The sequence below is a fragment of the Episyrphus balteatus genome, chromosome 1 (assembly GCF_945859705.1).
Source record: "Episyrphus balteatus chromosome 1, idEpiBalt1.1, whole genome shotgun sequence".
Classification (NCBI taxonomy): domain Eukaryota; kingdom Metazoa; phylum Arthropoda; class Insecta; order Diptera; family Syrphidae; genus Episyrphus; species Episyrphus balteatus.
The window spans coordinates 147,470,738-147,490,376 of NC_079134.1; the positions used below are offsets into that span (position 1 = coordinate 147,470,738).

The 19,639-nt window shown below is 28.4% G+C and overlaps 2 protein-coding genes across 6 annotated transcripts in view; one reads left to right on the forward strand and one right to left on the reverse strand.

The window, feature by feature from the left end:
- Positions 1-19,639, reverse strand: part of LOC129906291 (zwei Ig domain protein zig-8) — a 415,386-nt gene that overhangs the window by 253,126 nt on the left and 142,621 nt on the right. The window lies entirely within an intron of this gene.
- Positions 13,731-18,824, forward strand: LOC129906289 (uncharacterized). Of its 3 annotated transcripts, XM_055981984.1 has the most exons (6): positions 13,731-13,923; positions 15,849-15,998; positions 16,068-16,142; positions 16,349-16,638; positions 17,359-17,624; positions 17,682-18,824. In XM_055981984.1, exons 1-6 carry the CDS (start codon positions 13,731-13,733, stop codon positions 17,725-17,727), a joined length of 1,020 nt encoding a protein of 339 aa, XP_055837959.1. In that variant the 3' UTR covers positions 17,728-18,824. The 3 variants fall into 3 exon arrangements, with proteins under 3 accessions (XP_055837959.1, XP_055837957.1, XP_055837958.1); XM_055981982.1 differs by having other exon boundaries at positions 15,849-16,142; XM_055981983.1 differs by lacking the exon at positions 17,682-18,824 and having other exon boundaries at positions 15,849-16,142; positions 17,359-17,649.

Here is a 19,639-nt window from a genome sequence, read left to right on the forward strand (position 1 = left end):
ATTAATTTCATATTCAAAATTCGGAGATAACGGTAGAAAGATATTCTTTTCCAACACACGTTATATCTTTTGATCTAGTGCACATACAAATTTGATTTAACTTTAATACGCATGCTGCTAACATAACCTTTTATTTGATATATCACACATAACGTTACGTGCTCTACAAGTTACACAATCTTAAATTGAAAAAAATTTAAAAATACCTCAAAACACCTGTGGAGATCTGTTGGCGATGACCAGCTATCAGTGTAGGAAGTACCGTAATCTCAGTCTGGAAATTCGACATGGTTGACTTTAAAAAATTCTAACTTCTCTTGTAGACATCTTTGAAATAAGATTTATTCATCATTATACAAGGTTAAACAATAAGCTTTCACATGGTATAAAATTTTGTATAGGTTGTCAAAAAAAAAAAAATTGAATTAATAGCATGAGATCATAAAAATAAATGTTTTTTTTTGATTAAATTTCATCGAGTTTAAAAAATTCTAGCTCTTTTTGTAGATGTCTCATTAGGGTGTCCGTTATTTCCCAAAGTGACGTTTTCGGGGGTGACACCCCCCAGATCGAAAGTTTAAGCCCTAAATACGGGGAATTTAGCAAAAAAAAAATTTTTGGGGGTCATTAACCCGTGCCTCTAAGGTCATACTTTCCCCATACAAATTTGTATGGGAAATTTTTAACTCATACATAAAATTTTTTTTCTCTCGAGTTAAATCATCTATTTTTAAAATGTTTGTTGATTCTGGTTGGAAAATAGTTCCTTTAAAAGATTACATTCAAAATTTCCCGTTAAAAATTTTTTTTATATTTTATTTCGGTTTTTGAAATTATTAGCTGTTTTCGTAGTTTTTGCTTTCACCTATCACATAATTTTAAATGCAGTTTTATTGGTTTTTAATTCTTTTCAAATATTGCATTCAAAAATTTGTGTATAAATCAAAAATTTTAATTTTTTTTTATTTTTTTTTGAAATTTTTGCCGTTTTTATACGTTTAAATTTATTTTTCTCGAACTACAAAAGATATGTTTACAATATTTTTATTGAATTTTGTTTAAAAATTATTCACCTAAAAAATTACATCAAAAAAGTTGCAAACAAGAAAGGGTAAAGTATTTAATAATATTTTTTTATTATAAAAACGGCAAAAATTTCCAAAAAAATTTTCAAAAAATTGAAATTTTTGATTTATTCACAAATTTTTTAATGCAATATTTGAAAAGAATTAAAAACCAATAAAACTGCATTTAAAATTGTGTGATAGGTGAAAGCAAAAACTACGAAAACAGCTAATAATTTCAAAAACCGAAATAAAATATAAAAAAAATTTTTAACGGGAAATTTTGAATGTAATCTTTTATAAGAACTATTTTCCAACCAGAATCAACAAACATTTTAAAAATAGATGATTTAACTCGAGAGAAAAAAAAATTTATGTATGAGTTAAAAATTTCCCATACAAATTTGTATGGGGAAAGTATGACCTTAAAGGCACGGGTTAATGACCCCCAAAAAATTTTTTTTTGCTAAATTCCCCGTATTTAGGGCTTAAACTTTCGATCTGGGGGGTGTCACCCCCGAAAACGTCACTTTGGGAAATAACGGACACCCTAATGTCTCATACACCTGATCGATATATATATTTTGAGCTTAGACAATAAGCTTTCAGATGATATAAAATTTATATAGGTTGTCATATAAAAAACATGGATTTGAAGGTGATAGAATAAAAATAGGTAGATTTTTCTATTTTTTTTTTTTGGCAAGAAAAATGATTTTTTAAGGTTTCACTTCTACCACGTGTGAATTGCACACATGATTTTTTTTTTTTTTATCTACAAACTGCACATATTTTTTTAAAAATCATTACAAAAAAATGGTAGGTATACGAGTAAGAATTTTTCTGAAACGAAATTTAGATTCAGGAAAGTCAAGTCTTTCATAATTTCAAAACATTATTTGAAGGAGTAAAAAAAAAAGATACATTTTACAGACCAGTGTTTTTAGAAATATTAATTATTACAATCAACAGTGCAAACAAAAATCTCATTTAAAACCTTAACAATATTTAAACATTGAGAGATTTTAATGACAAATTGGGTGACGGTTATTATTAATTTTTTTTTAATAAATATTTCTCATTAACTCTTTCATTTTTATCAAGAAAGCTTTTTATTTGTTAGACCTTCATCAAACTAAAAAAAAAAAACAACCAATGACATTGTATTCACGAAAAAAAAAAAAAATATCCTTGACATTATATTTTTTTAATATTCCTCTGATTGACAAGGGATTCCAAAGAAACCCAAAAAAAAAAAACACACCATCGTTTTCCATTAAATTAATCTCTTCTCAGAAATTAGATGGCACCATTCAAAGGAAAAAAAAAACCCTCCCTGTTGAAAAAAAAAAATAATAAAATAACTTTCGATTCCTGTTAATTGAAATTAGAATTTAATTAACTTAACATAATAATATTAAGTCAGGGGTGGTAAATGGTTGGATAAACGGATAAACAGGATATTCAAAAATCTATTTTAATATATGCTTAATCATCTTCTAATTAAATTATCCTCTCTTTCAATTTCTCTCATCGCGTACATTTTTTGATTTATGTGATTTTTATTTCTTACTTCTCTGGTGAAAGCTTTATTACAAAAAAAAAATTAAAAAAAATATATAAAAGTCTGCCTCGCGCGTTCATCACCATTATTACGCTTGTGTTACCTTAAATTTAATTTTCCTTCCGCTAACATAGACATAAAAAATATAATTTTATTACAATATTCTGTTTGTATACAAAAAAAAGCAAAAAAATCACCATCCTACAAGGACAAAAAAAAGAGTTTTTTTTCTCATCGTCGTCATCATCATCATCAAGCGACAACATCAATTTTATGGCAACTTAATCTAAGGACCAACAAAAAATAATAAAAAAAAAAATATTATAAGAAAATCTTAAAATCCGAATAAAGTTGATTTTTTTTTTTTTATAAATTTTATTGAAAACCTCTCAGAGAATAATTCGACTCGAATAGAAAATGACCCCAATAAACAGAAGTTGATATTTTATTTATTTTTTTTTTTGCTCGTCTTTGCTCTTGTATCCAGGAAACGTATTCAGATGAAAAATTGAAGCCATCCTGTCCTCTGGGTAAAAACCAAAACAAAACAAAGCAAAAAAAAAATCTATATCGTGAAAAATAACAAAATTTTCTTTACTCCCCAAATTGTGATAAAAGAGGTCAATAATATTTTAGCCGACGACAACAACAAGAAAATGTGGACGGAAATATCCAAACAAATCAACGTAGATATTAAACATAAAAAAAAAAAATGTTGTTAGGTATATCTCAAGGATAACAAAAAATTTTTTTTGTGTATATTTGTTAACAAGAACATAGGCAATAAAATTGAAAACAAAAAAAATATAATAATAACACTGCCAAAACGGATATATAGCTACCTATCTGAAGAATGTTAGGTTAGGTAAGAAAAAAAGGATATTTTTTCTTCCTTTTGTTCAAATAATCATCCTTTTCATCACACCCAAGGGGACAGGGGGTAGATATATATAGGAAAATTGAAATATTTGTTTTAAAATTTTCTTTTCTTTACAGTTTGTTTGTTGTCATATATATTTTATTTCGATGAATTTTTTTTTTTTGCCGAAAGAGATGTGTGATTTTGTTTGTTTTTGAAAATTTCCAAAGACAAAATAAAGTTTTTTTTTTTTTTTTTTTGTTTATTGTGTTGATAGATGGAAGCTATTTTATATGTAATTTTTCAACAATAAAAATTTAGACGTTGAATTCTTTCACACACATGAGCATCTATCAATACATTTTGTGAAAAGTTTTATGCCATGAGCTTTACAACCTTAAGATAACAGTTTTTTTTTGTTTGTTTATGTTTACTCTTCTAGTATTGGAAATTATTGTTTGGTGTTCAGCGAGGTGTAGCTTATCCTTTGTTCTTCGATGAAATAAATAAAGAGCTAAGAAAAAAGAGCTTTGGAATTATGAAATAATATTGAATCTAGAATTTTTTTGAAACTTATGGCATCTGCCATGCTTTAGGGCATGAGGACCAGTGATTATTCTGTTTCGTTTTACTATTCCCCCGAAATACTTCCAATACTGATATAAATATACCTTAATATCAACAATTTTCAAAAATTGCTCATACACTCAATTTTTGTTATGTGATTTCTGCAATAAGAAATGGATATTTGGTAACACTTATTGCAAAAATTCGGTGTAAACCAAATCGATTATATTGATTTTTTTAAATGAACATGAAAACGGTCAGCATCAATTCAGCATATAATAGCACATATCAACATGGTCAGTCATAATTGAAAAAGTCATCATAAAGTTCGATTGGAACAAATTTATTTTCAGTAGTTAATTTTATTTCAATGTTCTTTTTTGGGAAGAGGCTCTTTTTTGTGGTTATTGTTTTTATTTCTTTTTTTTTAATGTCTGTATCACACAATAATAAGTTAAGTTAATTTTTCTTCTATTTGGAAGGAATACGATCAAAGATCATTTTTAGTTTTCAAGAGTCAAAAATTAATTTTTTTGAAAAGATTTCGATTTTTTTATGAATTAAATGTTAAAAAAAAGGGTGTGCAATTCACACGTGGTAGAAGTGAAACCTTAAAAAATCATTTTTCTTACAAAAAAAAAAGTCTAACTCTTTTTTATTCCATCACCTTTCAATTAATTTTTTACTTGCGATATAGGTACTATAGGTACGGTGACCATCCGTCCCGGTTTACCCGGGACTGTCCCGTATTTCTACAGCTTGTCCCTGGTTTTTATTTAAGAAACCCGGGACGTATAAGCGTCCCGTATTTTGTTATTTGTCCCGTGATTGTCCCGTATTTGGACATTCTCTGATTTTTGTATATAATATTTTAAATACTTTGTACGGAAAACAAGAAAACAGTCTCTGGAAATTAAAATTTTTCTAATTTTTCGGATAAAGCATTAAGCAGCTGAAGCAAAACGAAAATTGTTCTAAGTCTCCAAAGTCAAAAAACTTTCGCTGCAAGAAAAATTGCCTGGAAAAATAAATGGGAGTGATAAACGATTGAAAAATCTCCATATATTCTAGCACAGGTAAGAATTTCGTTACGTAAGCTGCGTACTGTGCAACGAAAAGCAAAATTTTGTGCTGGTTTTGTTGTATGAGAATTTTCGTTTCGCATCTAGAGTAGGCTTTAGTTTTTTTTTAATGTTCGTCAATTATTAAGTTCCAGCTTCTGTTTGTCAGTTGCTACACTAGGTAAAATGTTTTCGAATAAAGAACATGTAAAAAGTTGTGTTAAAGATCATAAAATTTCAAAATCATTTAAAATAAAATTAAAGTGTTAAAAAACAGCTCTCCCGATTTTGATTAAAAAATATATTTTTTTAGAAGTTATTAACAGACATTATTATAAAACCATTTTCTTGATTTCTGACTTCGTAAACGACTTAAATTATTTTAACAAGAACGCACCCATAAAATAGTTTAGGAAATCTTGATATCAAAATAAAGAAAAATTATGAAAACTCACTTAAAAAAATTTAATTTTTTTGAAAAATCAATATTTTCAAAACGATCCAACGAGTTTTTTATCTGTCCCGGGTTTCGCTTCCAGAAATATGGTCACCGTAACTATAGGGCAAGTTTAAGATTCGTAAAAAAATCGAACTCGAGATAACAATTTTACACGACATTACGATGATGGAGAATGCCAAAAAAGTGGGTCCGGCAATTCTGTCTGTCTGTCTGTCTGTCCGTCTGTCTCTATCTGGAGCTGCAGCCTAAACGAGTGAAGTGATTTTCTTCAAACTTGGTAGTTAGCAGTTTTTGGTGATTCCCTAGAGGGGAAATTGAAATTTTTTTTTTATGACCAAAACTAACGGTACCTGCCATATAACGGAAATAGAAAAGTTAATTTTTTTCAAAAACGGCTCTAACGATTTTGATTAAAATTTTTGTGTGAAATACTACACATAAGGGCCAACTTTTTAAATAAAAAAAATATTTTTTGTACCGTTATTAACGGTACCTGTCATAAAACGTTTTTTTTCGTTTCTGAATTTTTATACAAAAGTGTGTAAGTCAAGATAATATTAAAATTTTAGAAAATTTTCAAAAAACGCATTTTTGGTTTTTTAAAAAATATTTCAAAATTTTTTTTTGAAAAATCAATTTTTTGAAAACGGATCAATGAAAAATTTTGAAATTTAGTTTTTATGTGTAAATTAATTATTTCTTCAAAATGGCATACCAACTTTTGTTTTGAAAAATGTTAAAAAAATTTTATATATAAAAAATTATTTTTTTAAAAAACGGCTCCTACAATTTTCAAAATTTTTTTTCTAAAAATACCTTTTTATACGAAAAATAAAATGGCATATTTGTTTTTTTTTTTAAGATATTTTAAAACGGAGTTTTATTAATTATAAAAACAGATTTAATTTTTTTATACTACTTATGAAATTTCTTCAAAATATCGAATTTTAAATTTCTTGAATAAAAAGCTTTAACATTATAGTTACTTTAAGCATAAGAGCAAGTACGTGCGACCCCAGTCGTGCAATTTATTTTATATGACAACCTATAGTAAATTGAATATCATCTGAAAGCTTATTATTTCACCTTTTATATGACGCTTTAATAATATTTCTACCGTTCCTACAAAAAAAGTAAGAAGTTTTTAAAACCATCCATGTCGAAATTTCAAACTGAGATTACGGTACTTCCTACACTGGTGGCTGGTCATCGGCAACAGATATCCACACGTGTTTTGAGGTATTTTTCAAGTTTTTCAATTTACGATTGTGTTACTTATAGAGAGCGTACCGTTATGTGGGATATATCAAATGAAAGGTTATATTAACATCATGCGTATTATAGTTAAATGAAATTATTTTGTGCTCTAGATCAAAAGATATAATGTGTTTATCTCAAGATTTTGAATATGAAATAGGTTATTCAATTACCTATTTACAGTATAAATTTCATTCATCTATCTATTAAAACAAAAAAGTTATGATCAATTGATTTTTTCTGTCGATTTTTCGTTTCATCCTGTTTCAAATCACTACGATACTAAAGAAGTTTTCACTTCAAAAAATTTAAATTGAAATAATAAAACGTTCTATTTAATTTTCAATATGTTTTCCAAAATTCTGAGTGATCGAAATTGTGTTAATGAAACAAGAATTCTTTACTTATTTCACTACTTCTTAGTCTGAACTTCTACTGTTATTTTCAGTACATTCAAAATTCTTCATTCCAAAATGCTGTAAATCGTAAATTTAAATATAAATAATTTTGTAATTAATTTTTATTTTTATTCTATAAGAAATTTTTAACTTAACAACATACGAAATGCTTATAAAAGAAGTCTTAAATGGTTTCAATTGAATTGTGGAAATCATAGAAAGTTGCTTAAACAAAATTGAATTAATCATTTCAAAAACCTACAAAACAAAATTCATTCACCCTAAATAGAAAAATTTATTGTTCAAAATAAATATTTATTTTTTTTTTTTGAAAATGCAATAATATTTTGTCAGAAGTCTGAAATTGAAAAAATTGACAAAAGTCTTCTAGTTTATAATAAAATTGTATTTTAGTAGAAATTTTCAAAAATATTTACGTGATTTTTTTGTTTGTTTTTTGTTTACGTCAAAGATTGATAAGATTAATAAAATGTCTTACCTGCAAAGAAAGAAAAAATATATAAATTAGTTTTCAAAGTAAAGTAAATACAATTTGTTGATTAAAAACTAAAAAAATAAGGAAAAATAGTTTTTTGTTTTTAAATTTATTATGTTTACTATATTTTATAAAAAAAAGTTTAGGTACACCCCACAATTATTCCCGTAAAAAATTGCTCTTCACTGTCGTTTCAATGTAAGTTTTTGCTAGTTCTGAAAAAATTACCAACTTCCTGAAACTTTTGAAGTTTAGTTTTTTTTTTTTTTTTGAATTTCAACTACTGAAATATGTTTTGTCAATTTACACAATTCTTTAGAATTCTGCCAAAAATTCACCCCAAAATCCTCGACTTATCAATTTGTTTAATTTAATTTTTTTTTTCGTCTTTATTTCTAGGGTTTTTGGTACTATTTACCTTATGAAAAACTTCATTGATGGAAATCGCAATGCTGCAAAACTATAACAAGAAAATTCAATAATACCACTTTTCATCTGCAGTATTTTATATATCCCTTTTCAAAAACACACACAATTCTTAAAAACACATAGAAAAAAATAAAAAAAAAAAAAACAACAAAAACAGAATGTGTAAATAATATGCTACATGACCTTCAAAAAAAAAAAAAAAAAAAACTTTCACCACTGTCAAGTCTCGTTTTCGTATACCTTTCACCATCGCCAGAGACAGAGAGTAGGTATACGAGAATGATATGAGAAAGTTCTTCAAAAAATGTGTGAATAAAGGAGGTTCACATGATATAACCAAAACCATACCAGAACCATAGATATGGGTTTGAAATGAATAGATATCACCGTAGGACACAAAAATGTTAAAAAAAAAAAATAGAAAAAGCTTTTGTTGTTTGTGAAATATAAGAGACAACAAAAACCCATACAAACACACACATGCAGATATTTTTGTATAGTTGTTAGACGAAACGAAAGAAAACCAGGACTCAAAGTGGATCTATCTGGTTTTAGTTCGTTTTTTCCCACAGAAAAAAAAAACACGAAAAGAAAAAAAAATTGAAAAAAAAATGTGAAAGTCATGATATGGTCCAAAGCAATGTGAATGTAGTAAGTTTGGTGGCAATGTTTTTGACATCAACAAAAACCGTTCATTCAATGTGTCAAAAAAGGATCAACTGCAACAAAAATTCTTGTAATCCGAATATAGGATCAAAAAAAAAAAAAAGAAAATATGACAAACAAAAGGACTCACAGGAGAGATTTTTCTTCTGAAATTTCATACAGAAAAAGAGAAATCTTTCCCCTCCCCCTTTTTTTTTGGGGGGGGGGGGGGAAACCTTTCTATAGTATCCCAAGAAATAAACCCAGGTGTTCTTTTTTCTTTCTCAAAAAAAAAAAAACTATGTAATGAAGTTTTTCAATCCGACATGATTGTGAATTTATCAAGCAAATAGGTATTTTTTTTTTTTTTTTGGAAAAAAAATAAGAAAATGGCTGATAAATCATAACACTCCTGAATTAATATCAGGATTCTCGAAGGATATTCCTTACAAAGTGTAAGCCCCACATGTGGCATCTATACTTTCAAGAAGTTTATATGGAAATTTTTTGTTGTTAGTTATCTATCGGAATACTTCCAACTGTGACCCAATTTTTACTTGGGATATAGGTTCAATATATCAAGTTATGCATTCGTACAAAAAAAATAGTTGAGATAACATTTTTGCATGACATTACGATGGTAGAGAATGCCAAAAAAGTGGGTTACGGAAGTCCGTCTGTCTGTCTGTATAAGGAGCTACAGCCTAAACGGAATACCGATTAATGTCTGACTTGATATGTAGCGTTATATGGCGACTCTCCAGAGGGGTTTTTGGAATATTAATTTTTTTGGACAAAAAATTACGGTATTCTTGTCATGTACCGATTTTAGTAAATTTGAAATTGCTCAAAAATTGCTCCAATGATTTTGTTTAAAAAATTCAAATGTAAGTTTTAAAACAAGCCCAAGTAACAATTTCAAACCTCGGTTACAAAATAACCAAAGTTATAAAATAACTGCAAATAACCGCGGTCAAAAAGCGGCTATAAACGGGTTGTTAAAAGTCTGTGGTTAATTTTAGGTTAGAAAAAAAACCCAGTATTTTCGAAGGTTTGTTTTGGGTTAAAATTATACGTAAAATAAACTTTTTAGTCATAAATTAGTTTAAAAAATTCCATTTTTAAACTAAGGAAATATTTTGGCTATTTATTTACTTTTATTAAACCCAGGTTACATTCTTGTTATTTTTTCAACCCAATTTTTTTGGTTAAATTATAACCTCAGTTTGAAGTTGGTTTTAAAATAACCAAATTTCTTCAAAAGTTTCGGAAAAGTATTTAAATAACTCGTTTTTGACACAAAGTCATAAATAAGTTTTTAAATAACTTCTAGTTTTGTGTTTTAAGGGTTAAAAAATAACCAAATTTTGGCTCCAAGTTTGAAGTAAGTATTTTAATAACTTTTTTTTTCGCACAAAAAGTTTTTTTTTAAGTTAGAATTTAACCAAATCTGATCCCAAAGTTTTAAGTAAGTATTTTAATAACTCTTTTTTTACCCAAAAAGTTATTTATAGGTTATAAATTAACCAAATTTTATCTATAGTTTGAAACGAGTTTTTAAATTACTCACTTTAAGATGGAAGTTGTTTATTGGTTTAAAATTAACCCATTATAGAACCTAAGTTTAAGGTGAGTTTCTAATTAACTTCTTTATTTTTGTCTTTTATGGGCTAAAAAATAACCAAATTTTCATTACAAGTTTCAAGTAAGTATTTAAATAACTCCTTTTTTACACAAAAAGCTATTTATAGACTAGAAATTAACCAAATTTGACCTTAAGTTTGAAACGAGATTTTAAATTACTGACTTTTTACCATTAAAGTTGTTTATTGGTTTAAAATTAACCCATTATAAATCTTAAGTTCAAGGTGAGTTTCTAATTAACTTCTTTATTTTTGTCTTTTATGGGCTAAAAAATAACCAAATTTTCATTACAAGTTTCAAGTAAGTATTTAAATAACTCCTTTTTTACGCAAAAAGCTATTTATAGACTAGAAATTAACCAAATTTGACCTTAAGTTTGAAACGAGATTTTAAATTACTGACTTTTTACAATGAAAGTTGTTTATTGGTTTAAAATTAATCCATTATAAATCCTAAGCTTAAAGTAAGATTTTAAATAACTACTATAAGTACGTATAAGTTTTTAATCAACTCGTTATTTACCTTTTAACAACCCTGGCAATTTTTCAACTAAGTTCCAACCCAATTTCAACTAACCAACAACTCTCCACACATACACATTCACCATACTCGAGCGTCGCGCGTCGCCCATCATATTTTTGTCTCTCATTTTTCTCAGATCTCTCAGTATTCTTTTGTGGCTGGTGGTAGCAAGTTATTGTGCGAGAAAGTTTTTGTGAAAAAATATAAATTAAATAAAAAAAAATATCTGTCTGTGAAAAATTATTAAGAGGTAAGTTATTTGTTTATAATTTATTTTAAATATTGTTATTTGTTTATAATTTATTTTAACCCTTTGCTTCCTAGTGGTTTCAGCATGATACCACCTATTAATTACTTTGTTAGTTTTTTTTACTACAAAATGGACTTTTCCTTTTGTACTCTCAGCTCAAAACATTCCTTATACAATGTTATTACTAGTACAATCATTATTTTTTTCATTTTAGTGTGTTGTTAGAAAATATCAAAACTTTTTTTCAAGATATTTGTATTTTTTTCCGGGAGCGAAGGGTTAAATATTAAATATTGTTTAATAAATAACTTCAGAGTATAAAAAATAACTTCTGAGTTTGAAAAATATCTTCTGAGTTTGAAAAATAACTTGAGAGTAGGCATACAGATAACTTAGCGCGTCTTTTCATTTGTCTTTCTCATTCCGCGTTATTATTCCAAGCTTGACTGTTGATAAAATCACTATAATAAAAATGTATTCTATCATTAAAAATAAAATTTGTAGTAGAACTACTTTTAAAAGAAAAGTTAAAAAAATAATATTAGAAATGCGTGAAAAAGAAAGAATTAAAAATCTTGAACAAGTTTTTCTTAGCAAGAGGTTATTTGAAGTGCAGCAACACCTTTCGGAAAATGAAATAAGTGCTAATTGTGAACAAGGTTTTTCTAACACGAAATTTGAAGAGTTGCAACACCTATCGAATATTATTTCTGAACATGAAAGTGACAGTGAAAATTCTGGAAACAATTGTGTCGCTGTCTCAACTAATTTTGAAGCTATTCCAGAAAATTTAAAAAAAAACTTAGTATTATGGGCTATTCAGCATAACATATCGAATATTTGCTTGCGTGATTTGCTTAACATTTTGCATAATTCTCATCCTTATTTGCCATTAGACCCTCGAACATTATTACAAACTCGCGTTTCCCTTGAGAAAATTTTTATCGAAGTTCCACCTGGTAGATACTGGCATTTCGGTTTGGTTCGCGCTCTTACTAAGGTTTTTGAAAGTGTTCAGACATGTCAAACAGTAATATTCTTGGACTTTAATATTGATGGGATTCCTGTTAGCAAAAGTTCAAAGGGCCAATTTTGGCCTATTTTGTGTTCACCAGATGGTTTTCGTGTGCCGCCGCTAGTAATAGGTGTTTACTACGGAATGGCAAAACCTTCAAGTGTTAATGAATTTCTGCGATTATTTCTTGAGGAGGCTGTTAACATTGATGATTTGAACATTGGTTCCAAAAAAATAAGTTTTAAAATCAGGAATTTCATCTGTGACGCCCCCGCTCGTTCTTATTTAAAAGGAATCAAAGGGCATAATGGTTATTTTGCTTGTGAAAGATGTAATGTAGAAGGGGATTATAATTACAAATCTCACCAAATGTGTTTTCCAAACCTATCAAAATCACTTCGCACGAATGATTCTTTCCGGGCTGGGATACACGAAGATCATCATACGCAACCATCTCCATTAGAAAAACTTCCAATAGATATTATTATGAATTTTCCTCTAGATTACATGCACTTGTTGTGCTTAGGTGTCATGAAAAAATTGTTGGTTACATGGATTAAGAATAGAACCCTTAAAACAAAATTCTCGGCAAAAAACATTGAGAGAATCTCTAAGACCTTAGTATCACTACGAAAATATGTTCCATGCGACTTCAATAGAACACCTCGTGGACTTGATGTGATAAGCTTTTGGAAGGCCACTGAATTTCGTATGTTTTTGTTGTACTTAGGTCCGGTTGTTTTGCAAAATGAAACTCATGAAGAAGTATATGCCAATTTTATGGAACTACACTGTGCTGTTTCAATATGTTTGAGTAAAAATAAACAAGTTTTTGTTGATGTCGCACAGAGTCTGTTCAAATCATTCATATATAACTTTTCTAGTATCTATGGAGCTGAAAACATAAGTTATAACGTTCACAATTTATATCATGTCGTAGATGATGTTAAATACCATGGACCTTTAGATAATATAAGTGCTTTCAAATATGAAAATCGTTTACAATATTTAAAACGTCGAATAAGATCTGGAAACAGACCCCTGGAACAAATTGCAAATATGATTATCGAAGATTTTGAGAATGTAGATCTAATTGATGTAGATGAAAACAAAACTCCTATGCTTTATATGAAAGATAGGAATAAAATATGCAAAATTAAACACTGTGTTGGAATCTATAGAGCAATTCAGCTTCAACATTTTGTTTTGAAGTCGTCACTTGCAGATAGTTACTTCTTAACAAACTCAGAAGAAATTGTTAGAATGGAGTTTGCAACATATCGACATGGCATCCCAGTTATCTATGGTTCAAGCTTAAAACAAAAACAAAATTTTTACGAAAAACCGTTCTATTCTAAATTTTTAAGCGTTTATAAATCAAATGAAGAAGAAAATTTGCCTAATTTTTATAACATAGAAAATATTTCCTCTAAATTTTTCAAAATAACTTTACCAAACACTGAATCTGTTTTTTTTCCATTAGTACATTGTTAATCAAAATGTATTGTGTTGTGGAGACGCTCGAAGATGAAGGGAAGTTCGTGACGGCAGTTCCCAAAAATTGGGTCATCGATGGAACGAAGCTATTATGGCCAAAGTCCAAGAAAGATTCCATTTGCGGTCGGAAAAATTGCATCACAGCATCGGATGATTGGCAAAGCATAGCATGCAAATTAATATTTGATGACATCGGTAAGATACAAGTTTAACTACATCTTTTTTATTTTATTTTTATTAAGTTCACTTAGACCACTTTTCTCCAAGTAAAATTTTATTCGTATCTAAACTTAAAGCAGTTTATCCTGGGGGCCTATTTTTGACAGCTTAGTTACGTTAATTTTGATACACTTTAGGTCCCCTTTCATATACTTAAAGTAATCGCGGTTATGGCCTTTCAATATTTTTATATTTGAATAACGCTTCATAATATTCTACACAATGAGATTTATTACAGAAATTAAAGTTTTTTAGACCGGTCTTTCTTATATAAACACATTACATTGTCATCGAGTGCAATTCAGCATCAGCCAATTTGCAAAACAATATCGCAAATTTCGCGAAGAACAATGGCGCCTTAAAACACGACTAGCAGGTGTTTTTGCGAGCGGGTGCAATAGCAAAACTCACAGCAACCCTTTTTCTCTTCGTTCACGACAGCGTGCGTGAACGAAAAGGCGTCACGGCGCGGCGCCCACGACTACAATCGACATGTTGATCTTGTGTGATCGATACAAGAGCAATAAAACAATAAAACATCGACCTTTTTTCACTTCACTTCGTTGACAAAATCAATAAGTGTACTGTACAACAATAAAACAATAAAACCGCGACCTTTTTTTTACGTCGTCCAAGACAGCGCGCTTGAACAAAGCGCCACCCGCGACCGACGGTCGACTTGTTGTTCTTGTGTGTTCGATACAAGATCAATAAGTGTACAGCGATAAAACAATAAAACAGCGACCTTTTTTTCGCGAAGAACAATGGCGCCTTAAAAAAAAATTTTCGACCAGCAGGTGTTTTTGCGAGCGGGTGCAATAACAAAACTCACAGCAACCCTTTTTCGCTTCGTTCACGAGAGCGCGCGTGAACGAAAAGGCGCCACCTACAACATTTAAATATACATTTTTAAAAAGCTAGAAACTTAGTCATATTTGTAAAATTAAAATTAAGTTAATTGAATTAAGAGCTTTTGAAAGAATGGTATCTGAACTCAGATTTTTGAAAAAAAAAAATTATTGAAGAAATTTTAAGATGTCGTTTTTTAAACTTTTTCGTAATATAAAATGCATTTATTTTCAAATTTTTCTGACCACATTTATTACGATTTGAAATTATAAAAGAAAATGTCAATATGTATTACGGTTTATGAAAAAAATTAAAAAGTATTTCATTTTCGAAGAACTTTTTTTAATAGAAGTTTTGAAAAAAAATTTTACTTATTTGTTTTTTAAAGTTCAACATCTAAATATAAAGTCATTTTTTCTTCAGTCAATAGCCCTTATTGTTGAAAGTTAAATAGCAAAAATTTAAAGTTCTTATTTACCAAAGTCTTTGAGAAAATTAATTATTTCAAAGCAAAAATTCAGTTTTTATAAAAAAAACCCATTGAAATTGAAATTTTTTTCAAAAACTCTTGATTAAATTTAGTGGATTTAAATTTAGGAGATAAGAATGAGCTTCTGGCTTTTTAAAAATGTATTTTAAAATATTGTAGGTGTTGCCGTTGTTTTCAAAATATTTTTTTTGTGTTTAAAGTCAGATTATGAGAAAATTGCATTTATCTCTTAAACGATGGAAGATTGTCCCTTACTCCCTTATATTTTTTTTCCTTAAATAACCTAGAGAATCTTTTGCTATCATTTGTTTTATGAAATTTAAGAAAAAAAATGGTTGTGTTCAAAAAAAATTTAATTGTAATTTTAAAAAACAATACGGTAACATCGGCAATTTTTAATCTATAGACTTTAAAGCATTTTTAATTGCCTACGTTTGAAAAAAAATCGTCAAAATCTGAGCTGTTCGGCCGGTCTTAAGCCGCTTCACCTTTTGAACAAATATTTTCTTGTATCCCTTTCATGCCACTTATATTTACGACAAAACATGTATTTCCTTTTAAGGTTCCTGGGAGGAAGCAGTTCAGAAGGAAAAGGATGCCGAGTATTTGTCTTCTTCTGAAGAAAATACGGAAGAAGTGACCATCGACACCAATTCTTCGGAATACATGACAGATATGAACAAATTGATGTCAACTTTGATTCCTAATTCTGGTAAGTTTAAAATGTATAAACATGGGAACAAAGTTACTAATTTTGTCATACTTACTTCTCATTTTCAAGACGTTTCCTCGTTCACCCCCCCAAATGAAGATGTTACCATCACTAATGTCATTTCCGACTTATACACGTTTGAAGGTAAAAAATGTATTTTAGCACTAGTACAATTTTCAAAGTCGTTTTTAAACTCCAGCTTATCTTAGACTGGGGTTTATCCAATGTTATTTGAATAGGATAAACCCCAGTCCCTCTTAGTAACAGCTGAGATAGCATATTAGTTCTTTCACTAACCGTATTACTTTTTTTTGTATATTACTATAACTCTTATTTTTAATTGTTTATAGGCCCCAGCACCAGTACCCAATTCAAGGAACTGTCGTCCAAAATAGACGAAATTTTGGAAAGACAGCGTTCCACTGAGGTGAAGGTGCAGGCCATGCAAGGAATGCTGGAGGCATTCATGGCGAAGTCCGAAGTTTCGGTCAATTTGTTGGCGTCCAAAATTGCAAAAGAGAATGCAGAGGAAGTGGATGAGGAACTGCAACTGGATGAAATTTTCCCACTTACCTCTGTCCAACAAATTGAGGAAATCGAGGAAAAACTCCATCAAAATGCAGCATTCAAAAAAAAATTGGTAAGTACCAAAATATACGAAATATGCAATTTTCTCACAATCCGACTTCAAACACAAAAAAAATATTTATAAAACAACGGCAACACCTACAATATTTTAAAATACATTTTTACAAAGCCAGAAGCTTATCTTAAATTTAAATTCACTAAATTTAATTAAGAGTTTTTGAAAAAATGGTCCTCAAACTCAGAATTAAAAAAAAAATTTATTAAAAAAATTAAAAATGACTTTTTTCCAAACTTTTTCTAATAAATATTATCAGTTGAATTCCGAAGCAGAAAAGGTAATATATATCACACTTTTGAAAAAACAATTAAAAATAACTTCAATTTCAATTGGTTTTTTTTTTTGATAAAAACTGAATTTTTGCATCCAAATAATTAATTTTCTAAAAGACTTTGGTAAATAAGAACTTTAAATTTTTGCTATTTAACTTTCAACAGTAAGGGTTATTAAATAAATAAAAAATAATTTTATGTTTAGATGTTGAACTTTGAAAAAAAATAAGATACATTTTTTTTCAAAACTTTTATTAAAAAAAGTTCTTCGAAAATGAAATTCTTTTTAATTTTTTTCATAAACCGTAATACATATTGACATTTTCTTTTATAATTTCAAATCATAATAAATGCGGCCAAAAATATTTGAAAATAAATGCATTTTATATTACGAAAAAGTTTAAAAAACGACATCTTAAAACATATTTTTGTTTTCTTTCAGGTCCGTAAGTTGAGCTCCTATGGGGGGGCCAACGGAATGAAAACGATCCGCACTATTTGCAAGTGCATTTTTACGGATCCACTACTGGCAGAACATTCTTGGCTGGGGACTAATGCCAAAAAAAGTTTCAGCCAATACAAATTCCTGTATAAAACTATATTGGAAGCGGTCCGATCAAGGTACCCCACTTATAGTGAAGCTGAGGGTGCTTCATTTTTTAAAGGCTTTTTGAAGCAAGCCCCATTTCGAATGGGAAAACCGTCCACGTAAGTTAAAAAATAAAATTATAATCAACATTTAAGTTAACATTTTTCTCATTACAGTTCCAACACCAGCTCCTCTGCCTCTGACGGGCAATCCACAACATAATTAAGTTAAGCTATTTTTTATTTTTAGTTTTAGTTTTACTTTTACTTTAAGTTTTAGTTTTAGTTTTACTTCATTAAATAATGTTTCACTAAACTTAAATTTCAGCGTTCTTATTTCAAATATTAAATTTTCAGCTGGGAAGAATCTTATGGTTTGCAGCATGTTGGTAAGCAAACATTTTATAGGTTTTTTAAAATCTGTAAATAACCGGTTATAAAAAAGCTGTGAAGTAACGTTTATTACAGGTTTTATAAGAACCTGTACGAAGTTATTTACAGGTTTTATAGAAACCTATAGGTAAGCGGTTATAAAAAAAACCGTCAAATAACGTTTGTTATAGGTTTTATAAAAACCTGTACAACGTTTATTACAGGTTTTAAAAAAACTGGAAGAAAACGGTTATAAAAAAAACCGTTAAATAACGTTTATTACAGGTTTTATAGAAACCTATAGGTAAGCGGTTATAAAAAAAACCGTCAAATAACGTTTGTTATAGGTTTTATAAAAACCTGTACAACGTTTATTACAGGTTTTAAAAAAAACGGGAAGAAAACGGTTATAAAAAAACCGTCAAATAACGTTTATTAGAGGTTTTATAAAAACCTATAGGTAAGAGGTTATAAAAAAAACCGTAAATTAACGTTTAATACAGGTTTTAAAAGAACTTGTTATATTACAGGTTTCAAAAAAACCTGTAATAACGTTAATTACAGGTTTTATAATAACCGTAGTAAAACGGTTATAAAAAAAACCGTCAAACAACTCAGTACAGGTTTTTTTTAAACTGTATAATAACGGTTTGTAAACGGTTATAAAATAGCCGTAAATGGTTTATTTCAAGTTTTTCTTTGACTAAAAATAAACAGTTATTTAATAACCGTGAAAATTAGGTTTTTAAAAACCCAGTATTTGTAGAAAAAAGTGGGTTTTTTAAAAACCCGATTTAGACGAAGTTAAAAAATAACTGACCATTTTCGGTTGTGGAGACGTTTCTGGAACGTCTTAAATACGTTTATTTAACGAGTTTAGTAACTTATCCGTTAAATAACCAGAGTAAATATCCGGTTTATTTTCCGCTTTCTAACCACAAAATGTTATTTGGGAGGTCTATCATCCAATGAAAATTTTTTTTTTTTGAAAATCATTATTCACGGTACCTGCCATAGAAACGTTTTTTTTTTTTTCAAATCCGATTTATCTCCGAAACTTCTTATTCGATTTCAATGAAACTTTTTGTGAAGAAGCATTTATATAATTTAAATATAAACCAAACATTTTTGGATTTTTAATAAAAAGTTGAAAATTTTTTGTTGAAAAATCAAATTTTCGAAAACGGGAAATTGAATTTTTTTTTAAATTTTGTTTTTAAATGTTGATTAGTGATTTCTACAAAATGGTATACCAGTTTTATTTTGAAACTTTTTTCCAAAAAAATTATTTATAAAAAATTAGTTTTTTAAAAAACGGCTCTAACGATTTTAAAATTTTTTTTCTCAAAATGCATCTTCATATATCAATCAAAACTGCATCCTTGTTTAGGAGGGCAATTTGATTTCAGATTTTATTTTATTTTTTTAAAAAATGAATACTATTTTTTTTTTCTCATATATGTAGTAGGTTCTATATAATAAGTCTGAAAAATTTAAGCAACTTAAACTCTAAGAGCAAGTTCGTGCAACCCAGTCGTGCATTTTATTTTTTTTTTTTTCGTTTCTGAAAGATTCAAAAAGGTGTACATTTTTGTGATATGCAAACAAAAAAAAACTGATGTGAGATAAGTTGAGATTTTATTCGTAAATTTCTTAAAGTCTTCTTTCATATTCTGAATAAGTAAAACCAATTACCAATTTCTTGAAACTCAGCAGGTACCTAAAGTTAGAAGCTTTACGTAATCTTACCTTTCTATCAAACG